At 42.3% G+C, this 21974-nt stretch overlaps 1 protein-coding gene across 2 annotated transcripts in view; it reads right to left on the bottom strand.

Annotated features, from left to right (window-relative positions):
• The window catches only part of HLTF (helicase like transcription factor), a 110659-nt gene that overhangs the window by 4197 nt on the left and 84488 nt on the right, over nt 1-21974 (bottom strand). Inside the window, exons 19-24 of one of the 2 annotated variants that reach the window (XR_012689573.1) lie at nt 18699-18877; nt 18490-18615; nt 18289-18401; nt 8046-8226; nt 7528-7750; nt 3531-3611 (exon numbers count right to left, since the gene is read on the bottom strand). Coding sequence is in view for 1 of the 2 variants with exons in the window: in XM_075201898.1 (XP_075057999.1) it covers nt 3531-3611; nt 8046-8226; nt 18289-18401; nt 18490-18615; nt 18699-18877 (680 nt within the window). In the remaining variant the exon portion in view is untranslated. Of the gene's footprint in view, nt 1-3530; nt 3612-7527; nt 7751-8045; nt 8227-18288; nt 18402-18489; nt 18616-18698; nt 18878-21974 lie in introns of those variants that run through there. The other variant, XM_075201898.1, reaches the window with a different exon arrangement.

The raw sequence follows: 21974 nt of genomic DNA, 5'->3' as shown, positions 1-21974 counted from the left end.
GGAGATCAGGGTATCCAATTCTGGGCCGAACAAACCTGCTGCAGAAAAGGACTTTTTTGATTCAGCATCTCCTTCCCAGTATTTCAGCCATAACCTTTTTCTTTGCTGAAATAGACGCAGCCTGAATAGAAGAGGATACAGCCGCTGTGTTCTGGGCCGCCTCATAAAGGTACCCCGATGCCTCCTTCAAATGCAAAGCCAGGGGAAGTAAATCAGAGTCCTGCAAGGCCTCTGCCAGCTGGTCTGCCCATGCTTCCATGGCTCAAGCCATCCAAGCTGAAGCAAATGTGGGCCTAAAGGAAGAACCCGCAGCCGCAAATCTAGATTTCAACTGGGATTCCACTCTGCGGTCATTGACATCCTGCAGATATGCAGAACCTGGAGCTGGAAGTACAGTGTGCTTGGCCAATCGGGCTATTGGAAAATCAACTTTTGGAATACTCTCCCAGCGAACCACATCTTCCTCCTGCAATGGATACAGGGAAGAGAACCTTTGGGAACAGAGAACCTCTTATCAGGCTCCTTCTGCAATATCCTTAAGTTCTACGGAAGGGGGAAAACGGATAGCCTTTCTTTTGGCCTTCTTAAATAGACTTCTGTCTCTAGGAGTAGTATCCTCCGGTTCTGGGAGGTCCAACGTTTTTCTCACTGCTAAAACCAAATCATTAATAAATTGGCTTTTAGAGCTTTCTTCCTGTCCCAAAGGTTGAACCTGGTCAGGATCAGAATTAATTTCCCCCTCTTCCTCTGAAAACTCCTCAGAGTCTGAAAGGACCATAAGGGTATTATCAGATCTAGGCCTCCTTCTTTTAGCAGGCGAATGTTTGGGGATTCAAGTAACTGGTTTAATTTATCCAAACCCTTTATAAATGCTGCAGACCATGCTGGTTCTGTGGGAACAGGGGCTTGGTCTGTATGAGAAGAGGAAGGTCCTGGTATAGACGTTCCAATAGAACCTGTGTAACAGGGAGGCCCCAATGAGTACTAGTATTATTAGCCACCGAAGTAGCCACAGTAGATAGCAATTGATTCGATTGAAAAACCATCTGTGCTAAAGAGGAAACCGACTGTGTCAGGGAGGTCACCCAGGCCGGTTCCTCCGTCAGTGGGCCTGAAATATGCTGGGCCTGCGCAGGGGGGACCCCTGCCTCGCAGACAGAGCAGAGCGCCAACGGGTCCTTCTGCCCACAAGGTAATTTTACATTACATTTAGAACATGTAAAATATTTTTCTGACATTTCTTAATAAAGGAAGGCACACCAAAACACACAGACTTAAATTGTTAAATTTAGCTGAGTAGAGAGAGAGATGTAAAACTACAAGTAATCAAATAATCTAGATATAAAAGTTGTACTTGTAATATTTTAAACACAATATAATACTTAAGCAAGTAGGAGAACTATAATATAACTGCTACTAGCCCACTTGTACACAGCAATACAGAGTATGTGTTTAAATAAATCAGATACTTAGCCCATAGGCCAAACAGGGGAGAAGTCCAACAGCAGTATCCTGGTGTCTGCTCCCTCAGCTCTGTTCTCTCTTCCCGGGCGTCTCCTTGGCGCCAGAAGACTGGGATAAACCATCTCTCTCTCTCTGGAAGGAGGGGGGGAGCTCTATGTGTTAGCTTCCCCCCCCTTCAGCCTTCAGTAATGCTGCCTCTGCAGCGATTCTGTGTTCAAATAAAAAATTAAAAGTATTATGTGGCAGAGTAGTGGAGACCTCCGCAGCGAATAATACCTGATGCCCCCTCCTATGTATGAGGGGGGATCCTGGTATAGCCCCCTTCTCCTCTCCTCCGTTTTCCAAGATCGCCCCCGCCAATGCAATATCCGATAACCGGCGCTCTATGCCTGCAGTGGCATCGGCGGTTATCGGGGAGGCTCCAGGAGTGACAGCGGTCCGTGAGACCGCTTGTCACTCCTAATTCAGGCACCCATTCTTCTTCTCTCCTCCTGTCCCTGTCAGTGAGAGCCTCTGGCTCTCATCTGACAGGGTAGTGCCTGCGCTGCCCTGCTGCGAGTGTGTTCTCTATATTAGAACACACTCCAGCTCTGCCACCTGTAGAAAAAAAATTAAGAATAAAATAAAAGTTAAAAATTACCTACAGTACTAAAACACTGCCTAACTCCATGGGCACCTAAAAAAAACCTGACAGGAAGAGGAAGAGGCAGGGAGATTGTAGAGGGGATGGGGTCTGTCGGCAGTACTAAAAGTTAACTAGTTAGGTGCCAACTCCCCAAGCTCCCTCCACAACCCCTATGGTAAGCAGTGTCCCCCAGACTGGATGAAAGAGAGGACAATTTGCATGTTTATCTAGGACCTCAATAGGGGAGCCAGGGAGAAATGACCATGGTCACTTGGAAGCCTGGACGGTAATAACATCGCTAATGAGAGCGGCAACATTGTCTCAAAAAGAGGCGATTAATGGGCAGGACCACCAGACATGGAGAAAGGACCCCTTTTCCCCACAACCTCACTAACATAAGTCAGAGGTGGAACCATAGATTCTTTTCAGCCCGGTGGGGACCAGGTACCAACAATAATATATTTTGTAGGCAGTTTCCTTGACAATAGATGAGGAGGATGTCTTGGAGACTCTCTCTAATTGTTGCCCACGTGTCCCCATCTGGCGGTCCACCCAAGCCAACCTCCCATTTGAGTTCATGGATGAGGTGTTGGTTTGCTTGGAGGAGATAAGGAGATTATGCAGTGTGAAAATAATCCCCCTTTGCAAAGGCGAGAGGGCAAACAAGCATTCAAGGGGGGGGTTAATGGTCTTGTTATATCTACTCTCTACGTTTAAACAATTACATTTAATTATTTGCCTTTTGTAAGGTTTAGGTGCACAGTTCCCTTACCGTTGCAGTCTGGAAACCATACCATTAAATTCAGTTTGTAGGAAGAAAAGAAAACCCCAAAACTGTTGTGCAGGGTTGCTCTGAACAGCACTGGGTTACATTTTTAAACTCTTCCACAGCTCAGAACGAATAGTGACTTACACTGTGTGTAAATGCAGAACATAGAACGCATCGATGTTGCTGAAGCCACACTTGTAATCCATGTGCAGCAAAAATAATGGATTTCTAGGAAACTGATTGCTAGCATGGCTTTTTAGAGAAGCTGAATTACAAATAGATAATTTATTCAAAGGAGTTCAGTAAAAATAAAAAACAATAGCACGTTAAATCATATCCTGGCTTGAAACATAGTAAGAAAGTAGCAGGCAAGCAAGCCGGATACTACTGACAAAAAATGTCACATGCATTGCCTGCCGTTACAAATGGTCCAAATATGTACAACAGTGCCATCCACCCCTAACCCTTTGGTATAATGAATGGTGCAAAGATTTGGACATTCTTGCACTGCACAAATTGAAAGAACTGGTTAATCCAGCTGTGCTCAAACAGATATTGTAGAAGAAAAACAGTACAATTAATGGTAGTCTGCAAATAGAGGTAAACAAAAAAATGGTTAAAATAATTAAAAAAAAATCATTTTAGCTTTGTGTTTTTAATGTTGGTAAATACCTTTGTAATGACCACTTCCTTGGTCTGTCCCAATCTATGACAACGATCAAAGCACTGTTCTTCAGCAGCTGGATTCCAGGCCTCACATGCACAGAAGAATAATGAGTGAGTACATACAGGTATAAAATGGTTTCAAGTCACAAAACTGATTTTAGATTTTCAAAACAAAAAGCATTGTAAGTAGCACTGTGACTCCATATTCACATATATCTACATAAGACTACTACAATCAAACAACTCCTCTAAATACAGTATCTCAAATTTGGAGGTAAGTCGGAAGGTAAATAGACAGTCTTCAACATAAAGTGTTTATTTGCAGTTAGCATTTTGGACACTAGCAAGAAATTAACTAAAGCTATTTGTTAATTTGTATATTTGTTTACAAGAGAACATTAGTAAGGGGGTATTAAGTCCACTTCTGCCTGAGCTGTATTAATCATTTAAATATCATAAAACATACAGAATGCAGCTGAGAAGGGACATTGAAAAAGATTATTGATCCCTATGAAGGTGAGAGTACTCCCCCAAATAGTCATGTGAATAGTCTTACAGAAATTATTAGTTCATGATGCATCTATGCTTACACTAATATTCACTCTGAAAAGCCAGTGTAAATATGTAGAATGTTTTTTTTTTATACCTGTAACTGGTTATGGTCATGATGGCTCTTACGGTTAGTCCATGTAGGCATGGCTGCCCACTAGAATAAATACTTTTCCAGTGTTCTAGTGCATCCCACATAGCAGGTGTATGGCACTAGACACTGTAATAAATTACAATACGGAAGCTGTTCAATTTATAGGCTCATAGTAGGTGCTTGAAATGGTGGGGTTATCCTGAAAGGAACAAAACACAAAGAAAAATATCCCCCAGCACACTGCTATAGCCAGCAAATGAGCTGCCAATTCTAGTTGTACATAAAAATGCAAATGTCTCAGTTGCACACATTTGCAAATGTATGTTAAGCCACCCACCACTCCACGGCACTTTTGCTAATAGGGTGGTCCGAACTCTAAACAGTGAGTCATATATATTTGGGCCGTAAATATATGTGTCTTTAAATTGAGAGCTAACTTACCAAGAGGTACCACAGAAGCCTCCAAATGGCAATACAATGCCAGTACTCCCCCTCAGCTACTGAAGCCAACATGCCTCTCAGACAAACAATACAGATTACGTCTCTGTAGTGGGTCTTTTGGATTGCTTTTTACATACCAAAATCTAAGCCATGGAGATCCAACTTTACTTCATAATTAACGATTAATTGATTGTTACACTGGTCAGTGCTTGGCCCTCTGCCCGCAAGCAAAAATCCATGTTAAAATTACCGTGTTAACGGTACTACAATTAGCGCCACATTATTCTTTCTTACACCAAGGTGGCAGAATTGAATTCCGCCCTAAGAATGCAACTTTCTTTAAAGCCAATGAAGAAGATTTTTATAAACCTCCCAAAGCGAGAAAATGTTTACTGTGCAAGTACTGCAAATACATGGAAGTAGAGAAAAAGGAAAAGAAAATGATCACGTATACTGAAAGTAAGGGCTTCCATGCAGCTACAGCTCATTCTGGTGAGAGCAGCATGCTGGGCATTCCCTCTTGACAGCCACTGACAAATAGTAATACATTTTAACAAACACTATGTAAATTAAATGCATTACTATGTGCGTGCTCCCCCCCCCCCCCCCAACTATCCTTGTGGTTTCACAGATATATTAAGATAAATTATTTCCATTATTCATGCAGCGTGCCTGCTATAGTGCAGTAATGCAATATTTAAATTAAAGGTATCAGCATTTTTAAGAATGCCTGTAACATAGACAAGCCCCATGTTATTTAATCATTTGGTCTGAGGCCAGGCTGGAGGTGGTGTTTGCTTGACCACCAGATTCCTTTGTCTAAATGCATACCAGGGGGTCCCCGTCAGTTCGGGATAACAGGGAAACTGTGAAATGATGAAGCAGCAAGTATTTTGTGGTATCTAAATCCTAATTTAAATTAGCCCCTTTATCAGATCTATGCCACCCTTATGATAAACGGTTATATGCAATATCCCTGTGGAAAAAAGCCTAATTGTTTGCAGAATTAGAGATCTGCCCTCTATGAAATCAAGGGCAGAAATTAACTGCTCATTGAGCCTTAGCCAATCTGGACTAAATTTGACTGGGCAAACTCAGCAAACAATACCCCCCTCTATCAGATTGACTACTGTATTCATAGAACCACCAGTATTTCAAGAGCTTATTTAAATTCATGGCAGTGATGAAGACCTGTTTCGGTTTATATAATGGGAACATGCTGTTGTATCTTCCTCTCTCTCTTGCCTGGGTAGTTTTGACTAGGACCTACGGTTCCTGTTGGGTAAATGATTGTGCTTACTGCTCTGCTTGTGGAAGCCTCCGAACTTTGAACGTGGAGCATGGACCAAGCCCAAAGTAACAAAGGAATGAATACTGTGGCTTAGTGACCTAAACAGCACTCCAGTGGAAATGGCGAGTATAGGTTAAGCAGTAGGCTTTTTGTGCTGTATCCCCACTGGCTTTAGTTGCTCTGTACATCTTTTTATTGCCTAAGTGAGTGAAGCTGTAGAGGTACCAGGTACCATCAGCTAGCACATGAAGCAGCAAGCGCTGAGTGGGCAAAGGAACTACACATAAGCTCAGTATCCACACACACACTTACAATAATTTGACAACATTCCAAAAATCACAAAGTACTGGACCACCCTGGTTGCCTATAATTTGGACTATCATACCTGCAAGAAGAGACCTTTGTGACTTTAAAAGAGGGGTGATTTAGACAAATCTGTCAAGGGTTGACCAAGAGAGCTCAACTTCCTAATGTTTCACAAGCAACAATATCTAAGGTGATGTCAGCAAGGAACTCTGAAGGAAAAACCAACATCAGCAAAGGCCAACAGTTGACAAAAGCACACACTCAAGGATGGTGATATCCAAGCATTAATGGGTAGTGCAAGGCAAACCAGGTAAGTAACTGCAGATCAATTGAATGCAAATTTCAACTTGTGGCACGAGGAACGAGTCAAAGGCAGTCTGACAAGAACAAAGCAGGGCAGGATATCAGTCATGTTGCAGAACATAAACTGCTCATCTCATTTGGCAATAAGATGAGCAAGTTCAAGAATACAAAGGACTACTGAGCAGTAGAGGAAGCGCATATTGTCAGATGAATTATTCTTCACCATCTTTCTGAGAAATAGAAGAGTGCACATGTGGTGCCAACCTAAAGAACTGTAGTACTACTTTCAAAAAGGGGCACTTATTCCTGGAAAAGTTTGGATGCAGTCCCTTAGAAGAGAAGGTCAATGTTAATTACTACTTAATGGTACTGAATGATCATCTTTACCCCATTATGCAGCCTTTCCTTCCTGACCATGCCGCTTTACACAAAGCAGGTGTTGCTGCCCAAGTTTTGACGAGCACGACACTGATCCCATTGGGATATTCTAGAACAACGCCTGAAATAGCACTTGCTGCCACCACGAACCAGGATCACTTGATGCTGTATCAATTACAGAAATTAGTTGACTTAAATTTATTGTGCATACCGATGATACCGGCCACACGTGGTGGCCCAACACCCTATTACAGGAGTCTATATAAGTATTTCCATTATTGTGCCCACTACCTGTAAGCCTTGCTAGAGAATTTATCTTAGAAGTGAAACTGATCTAGGCAGTGGGTGCAATTTACAAACTTAACATTGGGAGAAAGATAGATGCATGCGGGTACTTGCAGGACTACTGCGCAGAGCTCCAAAATCATGTGAAAACGCATATGTGCTTTTGGTGCATTCTACAGAACAGCACTAAATTGACTGATGTCCTGCTGAATGCATCAAAAGCACAGGCTTGCTGTGACATTCTAGACATCACCAGTTTCAGGTTCAATGCAAGTGCTCATTAATGCACTGAATAAGTAATGTTAGCTTGTGGCGCCAATTGCCGAACGATTTAATAAACATTAAAATATACAAACCTTAATACTAAAAACGTTAACAATCATCCGTTTGTTAATAGTCTCAAGAAGTTTCAGGAGCATGGGACAAAACGTGTTGGGTACGCTACTCTCTAATTGTTTCCGTAATTATTACATCTGGATCATTATCACTACATTAGGCGAACTGTCTCAATTGCTTCCCACCACCAGTCACGTTTCATGTTTATAAGACTGTTGCTCTCTGGGGCAAAGAAGAATAACCCTGCAAATAAGCAAATTTTATATTACTATGTCTCTATATTTAGAAGGATTTTTAAGGACTTGTTAAACTGTTAGTGGCACCTTTGTTTTATTTGCTTTTTTTTTTTAACTAGAGTAATACATACAGAAAAATTGGAAATAAATTATGCTTGTTACATTCACTACTTTCCATTTATAAACAAAATGTATAGAATTCATTCAAACTCAGTCTACATATTAATTTAGGCGAGAGGTGAATATGTTGCAGTAAAAATTGTGCACTTTAGTTGATTTAACAAATAGTCTTTTATACTTACAGGATCCATTAAAAACACACGAGAAGCTGCAGTCAGGTTCAAGCCAACACCACCAGCTTTCAGTGACAGCAGCATAATGGTTGGAGAGCCAATATGACTGCTCTGGAAAGCCTGAATTGCTTCTGTTCGCTTTTTCTGTGTCATTGAACCATCCAAGCGTGTACACATGAAGCCAGACTCTCTGAAAAATTAGGACAGTATACAGTTTCTATGACAACAGACATTGCATGGATGAAAACATTATTGGCATTAATCCTGTGTTGTTTTGCATAAATACTAGGTTACATAACTGCTAAAGGGGAGCAAGAGAGAGGTCAAAAGGCTAAACATGGCAGAATTTGTAACATTTTGTTGAACTTATGAATCATTGCTGAGCTGTAGTTCCTCACCATCACTTTACATGAGCTACAAGCCAAATTCATCACACAAATTTGTGCAGAAAACTGAATAGTTGATTGTGATAAATCATTTAGGTGTACCGTAAAGGAATATGCAGTAAAGATCAAATCAAATCACTGCAAAATGTTTGAAAAATGACAGAGCACAAAAATGCAGATAGTGGTCATCCGCATTTACAAGCATGCCAGATAATGATCCAATCAATTTTGGATTGCGTAAATAGCAAACATTGTGATAATTTTAGAACCACACACTGCAATGTCAGGCCAAATGTCCGATTTCAGCTGCTGTACACCATGTATTGGTTTATTTTTTCCAAATTAAGTAACAGATCTTTTGCGGTTTTTGTTATAAGGGAAAGGAAATGTAATCTCAGAGATTGCACAGTTAAGGTACTCTTCAAGCACTACACTGTAAAAGCCACCATTGATCTATGATTGATGAGATGGAAACAGGTTGTCTGCAAGATGGACTGAAGGATCTGCCTCTCTGGCTGTATCCATGAAAGAGACCCAGCGGACCTTGATTGCCTGGACTAAGCAAGACAGCGAAACGCGCGTCGGCGTTACTGCTGGTAGCACTTAATGCTTTGAATAGAAGGAAGTTAACTATGCAGGTCATACCCCGATAAACCCAAAGATAGAGGGGACTAGGAGGTAGTTAGCAATTCACACCCCATAACTTGTTATAGTTAGGGAGTTCTATCCACTGTGAATATTTAGTTTAGATCATCAGAACCAGCTGAAAGATGGCAACCTTGCTAATTACTATATTAGCTATCACACCGGGATGGTGTGTATATCGTGAATTATCCACACTTTAGACATTAGAGGTGACAGCCGATCTACTACTATTCCAGCCTGTATAGTCAGTTATCCAAGATCTGTTATCATACAACTGGAGACCACTATACATAGACTAAAGCATATATGGATACATGCAGATAAAATAAATAGTTTTAACATCTTTTGCAACTACAGGTCAGTTATCAATCTGACCACTCCATATACCTGCAAATCAATTAACTAAAACCTTCATACCATATAGTCCATAAAACAGGACCATATAGGTATTGGATTATAGTGCATCCAGCTCATTTTATCTAGATCACTTTTAATGAGCACATTGTTATTTTATATTTCGCTTTTTTAACTATATATGTCAATAAAAGTTATGTTTTAAAAGGATGGCGTTAATACATATTCAGTAATAGGAATTATCTAGGATTGTTGTGCACCTAATTAAAGAAACTTCTGTTCTTTCTCTTCGATATACAATATTGCCATGTTTCTAGGTAGCACCCCAATTGGATATATATGAAATATATACAATTCTGAATGAATTATTATTTATAAATATATTTATTTATACTGAGTTACAATCCAAGAGTTGGTGAGGTAGAACAACCCCCATCACACATTACAATTTGTAAGGAAAGAATTAGGTGAATGAAAAGTCTCTAGCCGTGATACACAGCGAAGAGACCATAATGGGTCTAAAGTATAGAGCAATCTTCTAATTCATTGCACAACAACAATACTCAATGCGCATCCTGTGGAGGGGAGTGATAATCCATCTATTTTCCCTTCATCTATGGCACCTTGAACAAACCGTCCATCTCAGGAGATTGTCTCCCAGATTTTTATAGATCCCACTGTTACGATCCAAGTTGAACTTCTGTGGCCAAAACGCTTGAGAGACCTGTTATGAGATTATTTCATATGTGTTCTTTATTGGAGAGACTTCTTGAGACTCCCACTAGTCACAGACTGCTCAAGCATCACCTAGTAGTCCAGATTTACTTGGATGATAATTCAGACTCAGAAATCTCATCTCAGGAAGAGGGCACACTTTTACGTGAATCAGAGTTGAAGGATCTGTCTGGATTCGATGAAGAGTCCTTCAGGGGTCAGGGCATTGCGAAACTGGTGATGGCAGTTTACCAGGCTCCTGACATGTTGAATGATGCTTTATTCCTGGATATTCCCTTATTCAAAAGGAAAACATTTTTTTTTTTTATTATTATTTCTTTTCCCTTCTCTTCTCAGTTATCGAATCTGCTTACTCGGCGTCGCTCTTAACGCGTCACATCCAGATCACTATGCAGTTTCTGGAAGCTCATGGGTGGATTCTCAATTTACCCAAATCATCTCTCATTCCGGCTCAGCGCATGCGCTTCTTGGGTCTCATGTTCGACACAGAGACCCTGAGAGTCTATTTACCGGAAAACAAGGTCCTCGCTCTCTTGCGCAGAACCAGGACCTTACTTGTGCGGATGGAGGTATCCATCTTTAGCTGCATAAAACTCTTTGGGAATAATGATTTCAGTGTTCGAGGCCGTGCCCTTTGCACAATTCCACTCTCGCCCTCTTCAACAGGAGATTCTTCAAAAGTGGTTGGGGTCTCAGGAGCATCTACACAGGCAGATCATTCGCCTGTCAAGACCCACTTGTCTTTCCCTGGCGTGGTGGTTATCCAGACAAAATCTGGACAAGGGTCAGACCCTTCAGACCAGCCCATGAATCTTCGTTAGAACAGACGCAAGTCTGCTAGGCTGGGGAGGGGTAACAAGATCCCTGAGATTTCAGGGCCTTTGCTCTTCCCAAGAGTCCACACTCTCGATCAACGTCTTAGAACTCTGAGCGGTGTACAGGATGTTGACGCAAGCTCAGAGGTTCCTGGCAGGGAGACCTGTCCAGATTCAGTCAGACAATGCGACGGCCAAGATCATGGTATGAGGCCCTTTACATTCCAAGCGTGGAGAATTCCTCACAGGCAGAGGGTTCACACAGGTGAATGGTCTCTCAATAAGCGGGTCTTCACCCTCCTAGTGGAATGCTGGAAATCTATCTCATGGCATCCAGATTAAACCATCAAGTCCCCCTGAACTGCTCAAAGTCTCAAGACCCTCAAGCACTTTCCACGCATGCTAGGACAGTTCCATTGCACTTCCAGCTAGTGTACCCGTTTCCGCCGATACCCATGCTTTCGTGGGTACTAAAAAAGTTAAAAAGAGAGTGGGTACCATTCTGGTAGCTCCCCATTGGCCACGCAGGGCATGGTTTTCAGACATTCTGAAACTGACAGTGGATCCTCCCTTCCATCTGCCAATGCAACCAAATCTTCTCATTAAAGGTACTCTTCTCTGCCACGATTTAAATCGGCTAACTTTAACGGCTTGGCTATTGAGACCTTAATTCTTAAGGCCAGGGGTTTTTCACCAGAGGTTATTGGTACTCTGATCAAGGCCAGGAAATTTTCCTCCTCGGCCATATACTATCGAGACTGGAATACATACATTCTTTAGTGTGAGGGCCAGACATCCAGGTTTAGTCTTCCTAGACTGTTGGCCTTTCTGCAGGCCGGCCTAGATAAAGGGCTCCATCTGGGGTCCCTTAAGGTTCAGGTCTCGGCGCTCTCCATTTATTTTCAGCGGAAGCTGGCGGTCGTCAGGGATGTTCAGACGTTCTTGCAGGGGGTCCTTCATGTGCAGCCCCCCTTCATTCATCCAGTAGAGCCTTGGGACCTCAACCTGGTGCTCAAAGCGCCAATACATACGCCATTTTAACCTGTAGATTCGGTGAATTTACACCATCTCACTTGGAAGACGGTATTCTTCTTAGCGATTTCGTCAGCTCGTAGAGTGTCTGAATTAGCAGTGCTCTGCCGCACCTCTCCATTCCTCATTTTCCACGAGGATAGATCAGTCCTTCGCACCAAACCCTCTTTTGTTCCAAAGGTTGTGCCCAGGTTCCATTTAAATAAAGGGCCAATTTAATGTTGCTGGATGTGGTTCATGCTCTTCGGTGCTTTGTAGACTGCACGGCCTCGGTTCGTAGGACCAAAGATCTTTTTGTTCTTTATGACGCTCCGAAGCAGGGTTGGTCAGCTTCCAAACAGTCTCTTGTCCGCTGGATCACTTCCACTATTAGATTGGCTTATGCTCAAGCATCTCTGCCTGGCCCGGTATTGTTGAAGGCTCATTCTACCAGGGCCGTTGGGGCTTCTAGGGCGGTGCGTCATGGGGCTTTGGCGGAGCAGCTATGCAGAGCTGCTACATGGTCATCTGTCCATACATTCTCTATATTCTATAGGTTACAGGGCTTTGCATCCTCTGATGCGAGCTTTGGGCGCAAGGTATTGCATGCAGCCGTTACAGAGCATTCCCTCCCTTAGAGGCAGCTTTGGAATGTCCACAATGTCCCCCAATGGTAGGAAAGAGAAAAGAGGATTTTTACTCATCGTAAAATCAATTTCTCTTACTCCATTGGGGGACATTGTGCACCCCCCCTGCCTTGCTCTGTAAATAGTTGTTTGTGTGAATTTTTATGATTATGCTCTTTGCCCTATGGGGTTCCCCTTTCCTCATATGCTTGGTTAGTCAAATCTGAGGTATCCACAGGAGAGGAGGGGCACTGTAGGGGAGGAGAGTGAAGATCAAAGAAGTTGATAAGTGCCTAGACTCCTACACCCACTACTATACCCCAATGTCTCGCAGTGTCCCCCAATGGCAGGAAAGAGAAACAATGTTTTTTTCCCCACCTAGGTTTGTCTGTGGGGGCAGAAAGTCTTCTTCTGTTCTGAATTTGTATAACCTCTTCTTCAGATATGTGGTTGAGGCCTATAACAGAGAGGGGTCACAATCTAGACCTCCAAGGGCCTCCATCAAGAAGGTTCTATTCCACCAGCCTTCCAAAAAAGAAAACCAAGAAGTTGGTCATCGAAGAAGTCATTTGGTCCCTTTATTCTTCAGGAGTGATTGTTTGGCGGCTTACATTTCCATGTGGAGAATTGGAGGTGGACTTTTTAAACAGATATTCCATCCTCCCAGGAGAGTGGTCCCTTCAACTGGAGGTGTTTTGTCTGTTGGTGAAAAGGTGGGATCATGACAACTTCTCCTGGAACAACAAAGTGGATGTTAACTAGGCAATAAAGCTGGTGTCAGCTAGGAATTATTACAGGATGTGGAAAACATATTGTTTGAAAGGAAGTATGAAAACCTTTTTGTTCTCGCCAGCTTTCTCTTCTTCTTTCACTTCCTCAGGAACGTCTGACAGCAGACTGAGTTAGTTTCCTTAAAGTTCAGGTTTCGGCCTCTATTTACCTTCAAAAATAAGTTTGCTCTTATTCTGGAAATGCAAACTTTCTTTCAGGGAATTTTACACATTCAACTTTATGTCCCACCAACAGCACCATGGTAACTATACTTTGTTCTTTCTGCCCTCCAGCTTAGGGCCCTTGGAGACGATTGAGCTGAGATTTTTGATATGCAAAACAAAATTAATTTTGTCATGTTAAGCTACAAGAGTCTCAGAATTGGGAGCACTATCCTGTAGATCTCCTTTTCCGATACTTCATGGAGATATGGCAGTCTTGTGCACTACTCCTTCAATTCAACCTAAGGTTGTGCCTGGTTTCTACCTTAAATCAGGAGATCATTATTCGTTCTCTAAAGAAATATGGATCTTCAAGTGATCAAGACCAGCTTACCTTACCGGATGTGGTCAGAGCATTAACTAATTCACTTCAAGACCTCAGGAATTCATAGGATCAACTCGGTTCTGGTTATGATGTGCAGAAGAGGATAGGGCCAGCCATCAAACAGACTATCACCAGGTGGATTAGAGGTACTAGTCATCAGGCTTATATCAGTTCCTGTAAACCAGATCCAAAAAAAATATTGACTCACTCCACTGGATCAGCGACTGCCATCTTGGCGTTGTGGTATGGGGTCTCGGCTACATCAGGCAACAACTTGGTCCTCAGTCCACACTTTTACTAGGTTTTGACATTTACATGCTTTCACATCCAAAGAAGCTAGTTTTGAATTGAAGCTTTTACAAACAGCTTTGTCTGAGCATAGCCTCATCTGGGGCATCTTTTGAACTTCTCCATGGTAGCAGTGTCCACCAGATAGCAAGAAAGAGGAGAGGATTTATTGTACTTTTGTTATATCCACTTCTCCAATTCCATCTGGGGGACACTAGCATACCAAACATTATGGTTCAGTGTTTCAGTTCTGAAGTCCGTTTGGAGTGTGAATGTATTTGTTGTGTTCTCCTGTTTACCCTATCCTGTGGAGCTTTTTAAGTTGAGAACTGGAGAGGGGAGAAGTTTTAGATTTTCAGATGCTTAACTTCTAAATACCCAGCTCAGCATGGTAGCAGTGTCCCATAGATCGGAGAAATGGATTTAAAGTAAGTTTTCTTCAATTAGTCATCTGGGGAACGTCTCAAAGTAAGAAAGTTAGGTAAGGAAGTGATGACTCAAATGCTTTTTGGGGATAATTATTCAGGTGTTGGTCTCGTTTACTTGCACACAGAGATGGAAAGCAAAACCATGTAATCTTCTATTCCAACCAGTCAGTAGCACATAAGGAGCTTGTTTCTTAGATAGAAATGCATGTCACTAGTACAATGAGTAGCCTCAAGTCCAACAGACCTGTAAAACTAAACAGAGCCATCCTACTTAAAAGAACAGACAGTAAGAAAAGGACAGAGATCCTGAAGTTTCATGCAAAAGGGACCAGAAAATTTGAATCCTTGTAGCCATGTCCAACGAAGTGGAAACAACACCAAAGTATCAAAAGCAAGGTAGCCCAAGTTCTGATCCAACACAGTCACAATAAAAAAAAAGTGATCCAAAGAACCAAGCCAAGGAGAATCATATACAGACAGAGAAGGAACAAATTGACCTCTGAACTAAATCCTCCCAAGAGAAGAGGCGTAACATAACTCACAGTATATATAGTCTTTGCTCAATCATTTTAAAAGGATAATATGCATGTCACCATGGGATAACGATAAGGCTGCAAAGAGAAAGCTTGAAAATTGAGACTTATAATCGCCGTTTATTTGAAAAATTACAAATTCGTAAATTTGTTTACAGCGCTTGTTGGAGAATCTTTCTCCCAAACGGTGTCTCCTTGGAGACTGAAACGTTAAGAAGATAATGCTTAGAAAAAGTGTGCAAAGACGACCATCCGGCTGCCTTACAGATATCGGTTGCCGATGCATGGGTTCTATGTGCCCAGGAGGATGCTACTGCCCTAGTTGAATGCACCTTCAGTATCCTAGGTACTTCACGCACTTTGCCCCTGTAGCAACTTGCTTGTTTATAAAGGCTACCACAGTCCTGTTGTCAGAGAACTCTCGTAGATGCTTGGTTCGTAAATAGGGCTGGAAGTACTGGACCGCACGCCAGACTGCTCTCATCTCCAAGATGTTCCCCTGGAGAAATCTCTCTTCGTCTCACAAAGTGCCTTGTGTGAGCACCCCAACCTACTGAATTCGCGTCTGTGGTAAGGACACACCAGTCTGGTATCAAGAGAGTCACACCTTGTTTTCTCAGGCCTGGGAGTAAGGACTGTCTCGCCAATCTTGAGAGGTTGATTTTGGAACATAGAGACCCCACTGTACGATCAGACTGTGCATAGAGGTTTGCTTGCAAATTGGTCCTTGAAGGTAAGCCAGCTATGGCTGAATCCACCTTAGGCAACGAATACCATTTCAGCATATCCTCATCCTGAAAATGGTACATGCGATTCAGTCTCCCCGTGATAGGATGACTTGTCTAAGGCTTGCCATTCCTTAGCGATCAAGTCATTAATCACCTTGTGTGTGTTTGATCGGAACCGTTCACTCCTCAATACCTAAGGATTTGTTAATATGCTTAAGTATAACATTCAAAGTATCCAAACTAAACATCCTGGGATCCTCATTCACCTCAGACTCACTATCTGACTCCGAAACATTCAGTTCTCCTCAGGAGTGGGATTCGGAGGATGGCCCTGGCCTCATTTCCTCCATATCTTCTGCTATAGGAATCCTGTCCATCTTTGCTCCCTGTTCTGGGCCTGAAAATCTTGCATCACTTTGACCATCCATGAAAAGAACTGTTCAGGAGGACAAGGTTCTTCCATCATTACAGGGGTACATGACACACAAACCAGATCAGAACAATCTTTCGGCAACTGGCCATCACAGGATGCACACGCACAATTTTTCACTTTACATTTCTCTGCACAAGCTCCACAGAGGTACTGCAAACAATAGAACAAAAAGGAACTAAGTAACCTATCCTAAAAGTACACAAAAAACCCCACTCTAAGGGCTTACATTTGGGTGTCCTTCAGCTTTTTTGGGGCGGGCTCCTGGTAAATAGTGCACTTGTCCACATGGCTGCTAGGTCCTGCAGCATACAATCACCAAGCAAACACAGCCTCATATAATGGACTTCAGCTGCTCAAACAAGGTGCCTGCCTTGACATCATCATAGTGAGCCTTTTAGCAGAGTAATTATCTCACTTGTCTCCATCCTGACAGGTGAGTTGGATGAGAAATAGCGCTGCCGGCCACCATGCACGCCTGCCGGGAGTCCAGGAAACCAAATACTCCCAGAGAGGAGAAACTCTTGCCCCAGACCTGCCCCGCTGGTACTGCACACTAGCAGTCAGCACAGTGGAAAGCCAAAAACGAAAACAAAAAACACTACACTGCATTACACTACCCTGTCCTACACACGCAGAGATCGGAAAAGAAGACACTGAGGAAGCGGAGGAGGTGCCTTACATAGGGACCAGGTGGGGCAAAATCTTCCTGTCTACACTAGCTGATCAGGGTATTAACCCATTGTAAGGGCTGCCATGGAGTAGGGGAAGAAAAAAAATGTGAGGGTCTTCTACGCTACAGTAAATAGACAGAGTATCCAAGAAACATAAGTACAGAATCTAACAGAGCAGTAACTTTGGAAAAGAAGATAGTAAAGAAATGTAGGTAGTCACATAGATAACCTGTAAACAAATGACTTTACAGTACTGCCACCCAGATAACGATAACAAAATGCACAACAATTGAACTGCACACAGAAATGACACCTGACAGTAACCAAGAGTCACCTCCTACTCGTATTACACTGGGAGATGGAAAGGAGATAGCACATTTGTAAAATCCAGTTGCAAGAGTCCCCTAAATATATTGCTTATGGACGTACTATCATAAATACCAATAATTTACAAAAGTCCCTCTATGTTAATGACATCAGAGAGCAATATTTCACTAGCAGTTGCTAGTTCTTGTGTTGGCAACAAACATAACAAGTGGCACATGGGAGGCCCAGATGCCCTCTACATGCTGTCCCCTATCTTTAAAGCAGTGGTGGCCAAACTGCGGTTCTCGAGCCGCATGCGGCTTTTTGCCCTTATAAATATGCCTGGGTGCAGGATAGCACATGGTGCTACGGGCGCCGATGGAAGAAGGATGTATTGGACCCAGTAAGTTGCTTCTAATCTGACTTAAGACTGTCTAGGAGCAACTCACCTCCACGTCACATGACCTCCTCTGTACAATGCAGGGAGATTACGCTGTCACAGCTCATTCAATCATGGGAGAAGGAGAGTTTAGTGTGCTCAGGCTCCAGCATTAAAGATAAGTGGGGGAAAAGGAGTGAGAAGGAACGGGGGGGTGGGGAGGGGGGGGAAGAGGTCATGAAAGGAATATGCTGGGAGATCTGATGACCATGTGGAGAGGTCTGGTGGCATGTTAGAAGCTATTCTATATCCAATACCATTGTGGACTGGGCCAAACATGTGCCTCTCTGAAAGGCAGAGCTGTGCAAACCAAGTGTGGCAGGTTAGGTAATAACACCTCCATATCAGCAGTTCTAACAATCTTTCCACCAAGGTGGACAGCCTGCCATTAAGTATCGCCTATTTCCAGCACTCAGTTAAATGTATGTGGGGAAAAGATAGCTGCACCCTCAAGTAGCAGATTTGAATCTATTATGTTTAAAAACAAAATAACTTCAATAAGTTTCATTTAAGAGGAATTATTTGGTCTATTCTTACCCAAGAGCTGTTTCGATCAGCGATAAGAATGAGGTGAACTGTGAAACGATGATACTTTTAACATGAGCATCTTTACTTTTCTGTTCTGCTAATGCATGCATTAGAGCAATGATCTGAAAATCAAGGAGATTATTAAAATGTGTATATTAACAAAACAATTTATTACTTTAGTGTAAATTTGTCTTGTTTGGAAATTCTTACTTTTGAACTGGACATCCACTTTTTATTTTTGTTTTGATTTTCACTAGCGTCAGACTCTTCCTCAGGGCAATCCAGCAAATGTTCCAGACGTAATTCACCTCTACACAGAGGGCACTTGGCATTTGGCTGGGGAAAAAATGTGCAAAGCCATGTTACAAATTGTAGATTGCAGCAACTTGCAGTTTAGTAAACAGGAAAAAAATACTTACTTGTTCACGGTGAATAACCTGACAAATGCACGGTTTACAAAAGACATGTGCACAGCGGGTTATAACTGGCATGTTTAGAGAGTCCAAACATATTGCACATTCTTCATCTGAGCCAGAGCTCAGAACCAGCTTTATTTTGTGCACAAGCTTCTCACGCAAGTCTTCTGGTGTGGAACTGGCTGAGGATTTAAATGGAAAATAAAATAAGTGCCTTTGATGTTTTAGTCATGCGAAAAACTGCATTTATTTGTGGTGCTAAATCCAAGGACCACCTATTTCCCCTTGATTGCTCAGTTTGACCGTCTGTATGTATATGTATATATCCTGACGACTTAAACCAGAGTTTCTTAACTCCAGTCCTCACACCTCCCCAACAGCTAATGTTTTCAGGATTTCTTTACTCATGCACAGATGAGTTAATCTATTTGGCCGGGTCAGTAGTTATCCCACTTGCTTCCACAGGCAGATATCCTCAAAACATGAGGTGTGGGGACTGGAGTTAAGAAACACTGCCTTAAACCGACATCTTTGGGAGTGTGTGCGACACAGGAATCCAAGGAAGGGACAAAATCAATATAGTGTTGAATTTCTAAATGTGCTTTTCATTCATTAGATGGTACAGTTGTCCAAGTCTGTGGTAGGTCCATTGAGTAAATGAAGCAAAATATAGCACTGATTGAGAAAATCTGCTGTGCAAGAGAAAAACATTAATTAGGATTTTTTGTAATAACTTGTTAGGACTTTGATCCTAATTTGTATTTGGCTTGCAGTACCGCTATGCTACCAGAGGTGTTGCTGCTTTAGATTAGGACTCTGATCATCATCATTTATTTATATAGCACCACTAATTCCACAGCACTGTACAGAGAACTCACATCTGTCCCTAACACACACCGCACCTGTTCCACTGCATTATTTATCCACCTCAAACATTACTTTTTGCTGTTCATCAATTGATTGTTGATTGTGGTCTCTGTACTCCTGTAAAATTGTGCCTGTGTTTCTGCTGATTTTTTTACTTGACCCGTTATAGCATTTTGCACCTTTGTTTATGACATAGACCTTGGCTTTGTTTGACTTTGCTCCAGGTCTATTCCATGGTATTGTTTCTGGATCTTCTGACTTCTGAGCTTGGCTTGCCTGTCCTTCCTCTTGCCTCATCTGTTAAATTGAATCTGCACTTCATCCTTTGTCCCCGATATCCAGCGTCTCCAGCTACATCTCTTAAACCAGTGACTAACCTGGTAATCCAGTCTTCTTGTACCTGCACTCCATCTGTTATACCCAGATACTAGCATTACAAAGTTTTTAGTTCCTGTTTTATCCAGTGTGCCTTTATATCGTGACCTGATTCTGTCAAATACATTCTGGTTGCTTACTATCTGCTACCATGAGCTGCAGTATCAGACTAATATGCATTAACCCCTGCCTTTCTAAGTTCTGCAATACATCTTACAGCATTACCTGTTGTGCCTATGGATCTGTGATACCTGTATAAAGATTTACTGTATTTTGATATTACTAGTGCTCAAAATAAAGACATGCTGTTGCAGTAACTACCAATAATTTCTGTTGTATTCATACTGGGAACCTTAACACTTCTCCTCGGGTAGTGGTGCCCTTTGAACAAATACATAACAAAAAATCATGTCCCTTAAGGGTTTTTTGTGCTCACTATGTTTAGAAACAATATAATCAACTTATTTTTCTGTTTAAGAGCAGTTTCCTATATTAAATTAAACCTAAATGGGGATGAAGTAGCATGTGCACCGTGCACTACCAACTGGTATAATTCTCGTCACAGCAGGCCTTCATACACAGATATTTATAACAGCTGACAGCGCCACAAGGGGCTCACAAAACTAGATTGTTATGGCAAAAGTAAAATCTTTATGTAGATGTTTATGTTTGTGTGCTTACAATGACCTCCAGCATATTATGGTTAGATTCCAATATGGACTGTGACATTACATTAAATAGAGAGTGAGCCCAATAATGCATGTTGTGTAAGGATTTACACAACATACAATACTCACAATCTAAAATCTCTAAAATACCACAATGTTTAGACTTTTAGGGGTATATATACTAAACTGCAGGTTTGAAAAAAAAAGGATTTATGTACTTACGTTAAATCCGTTTCTCTGATTCCGTCTGGGGGACACTGCTTACCGTGGGTTTGTGGAGGGGAGCTCGGGAGTTGGCACCTAGCTAGTTAACTTTAGCACTGCTGACAGACCCCTCCCCTCTACAACCCCCCTGCCTCTTCCTCTTCCTGTCAGTTAATTAAAAAGCCCCAAGGAGAAAGGTCAATCAACCAAGAGCATACAAAGGAAAAGCAGAAGGGAGGGATCGCAGTGTCCCCCAGACGTAATCAGAGAAACGGATTTAACGTAAGTACATAAATCCTCTTTTCTCTTTCATCCAGTCTGGGGGACACTGCTTACCATGGGGACGTTCTAAAGCAGCCCCCTAAAGGTGGGACCGCTGTGAAAACAGCGCTCGCAGAGCACTACAAGAGAAATTTGCATCCACGGATTAAATTGCATCGAATTTGGTAAATGTGTGGACAGAAGACCACGTGGCTGCCCTGCAAAGCTGGTCGGCAGAAACCCAACTTCGCGCTGCCCATGACCAATCTGGTGGAATGGCCGTAAGTCTCTCTGGCACAGGACGCTAAACCCTTAAGTAACCCTTAAGTTGCAATAATCCATCTCGCAATGGACTGTTTTGAGGCTGGCCAGCCTCTTTTGTTAGAATCATAAAGAACAAACAGAGAATCGGTAGTCTAATCTGAGAAGTTCTTTTGACATAAATACGGAGAGCCCTAACCACATCTAACTTTTCCATAGATTGTTGATCAGAATGGGAAGTAGATGAAAAGACCGGAACTACAATTTCCTGGTTCAAATGGAAAGCCGACACTACTTTTGGAACAAAGGAAGGGAGTGTTTTCAATACTGCTCTGTCTTCGTGAAAAAGCAGATATGGTTCCCAGCAAGACAGAGCTCCCAATTCCGACACCCTACGTGCCGATGCAATTGCCAAAAGAAAGACGACCTTCCAGGTCAAACACCTAAAATCTGCCACAAGTAAAGGCTCAAAGGGAGGCCCTTTAATCATATCCAAGTACCAGGTTAAGATCCCATGGTGCCGTAGGCGGAACGTAGGGAGGCTGAATATGTAAGAATCCCTGAAGAAAAGTCTTGACGTCTGGCAAATCCGCTAACTTCAGGTGAAAGAAAACGGAAAGTGCTGATACCTGCACTCTTAAGG

Source organism: Mixophyes fleayi, chromosome 3 (assembly GCF_038048845.1).
Source record: "Mixophyes fleayi isolate aMixFle1 chromosome 3, aMixFle1.hap1, whole genome shotgun sequence".
NCBI classification, from domain to species: Eukaryota; Metazoa; Chordata; class Amphibia; order Anura; family Limnodynastidae; genus Mixophyes; species Mixophyes fleayi.
The sequence above is the reverse complement of the archived record's forward strand: the minus strand, read 5'-3'. Positions and strand labels throughout refer to the sequence as shown.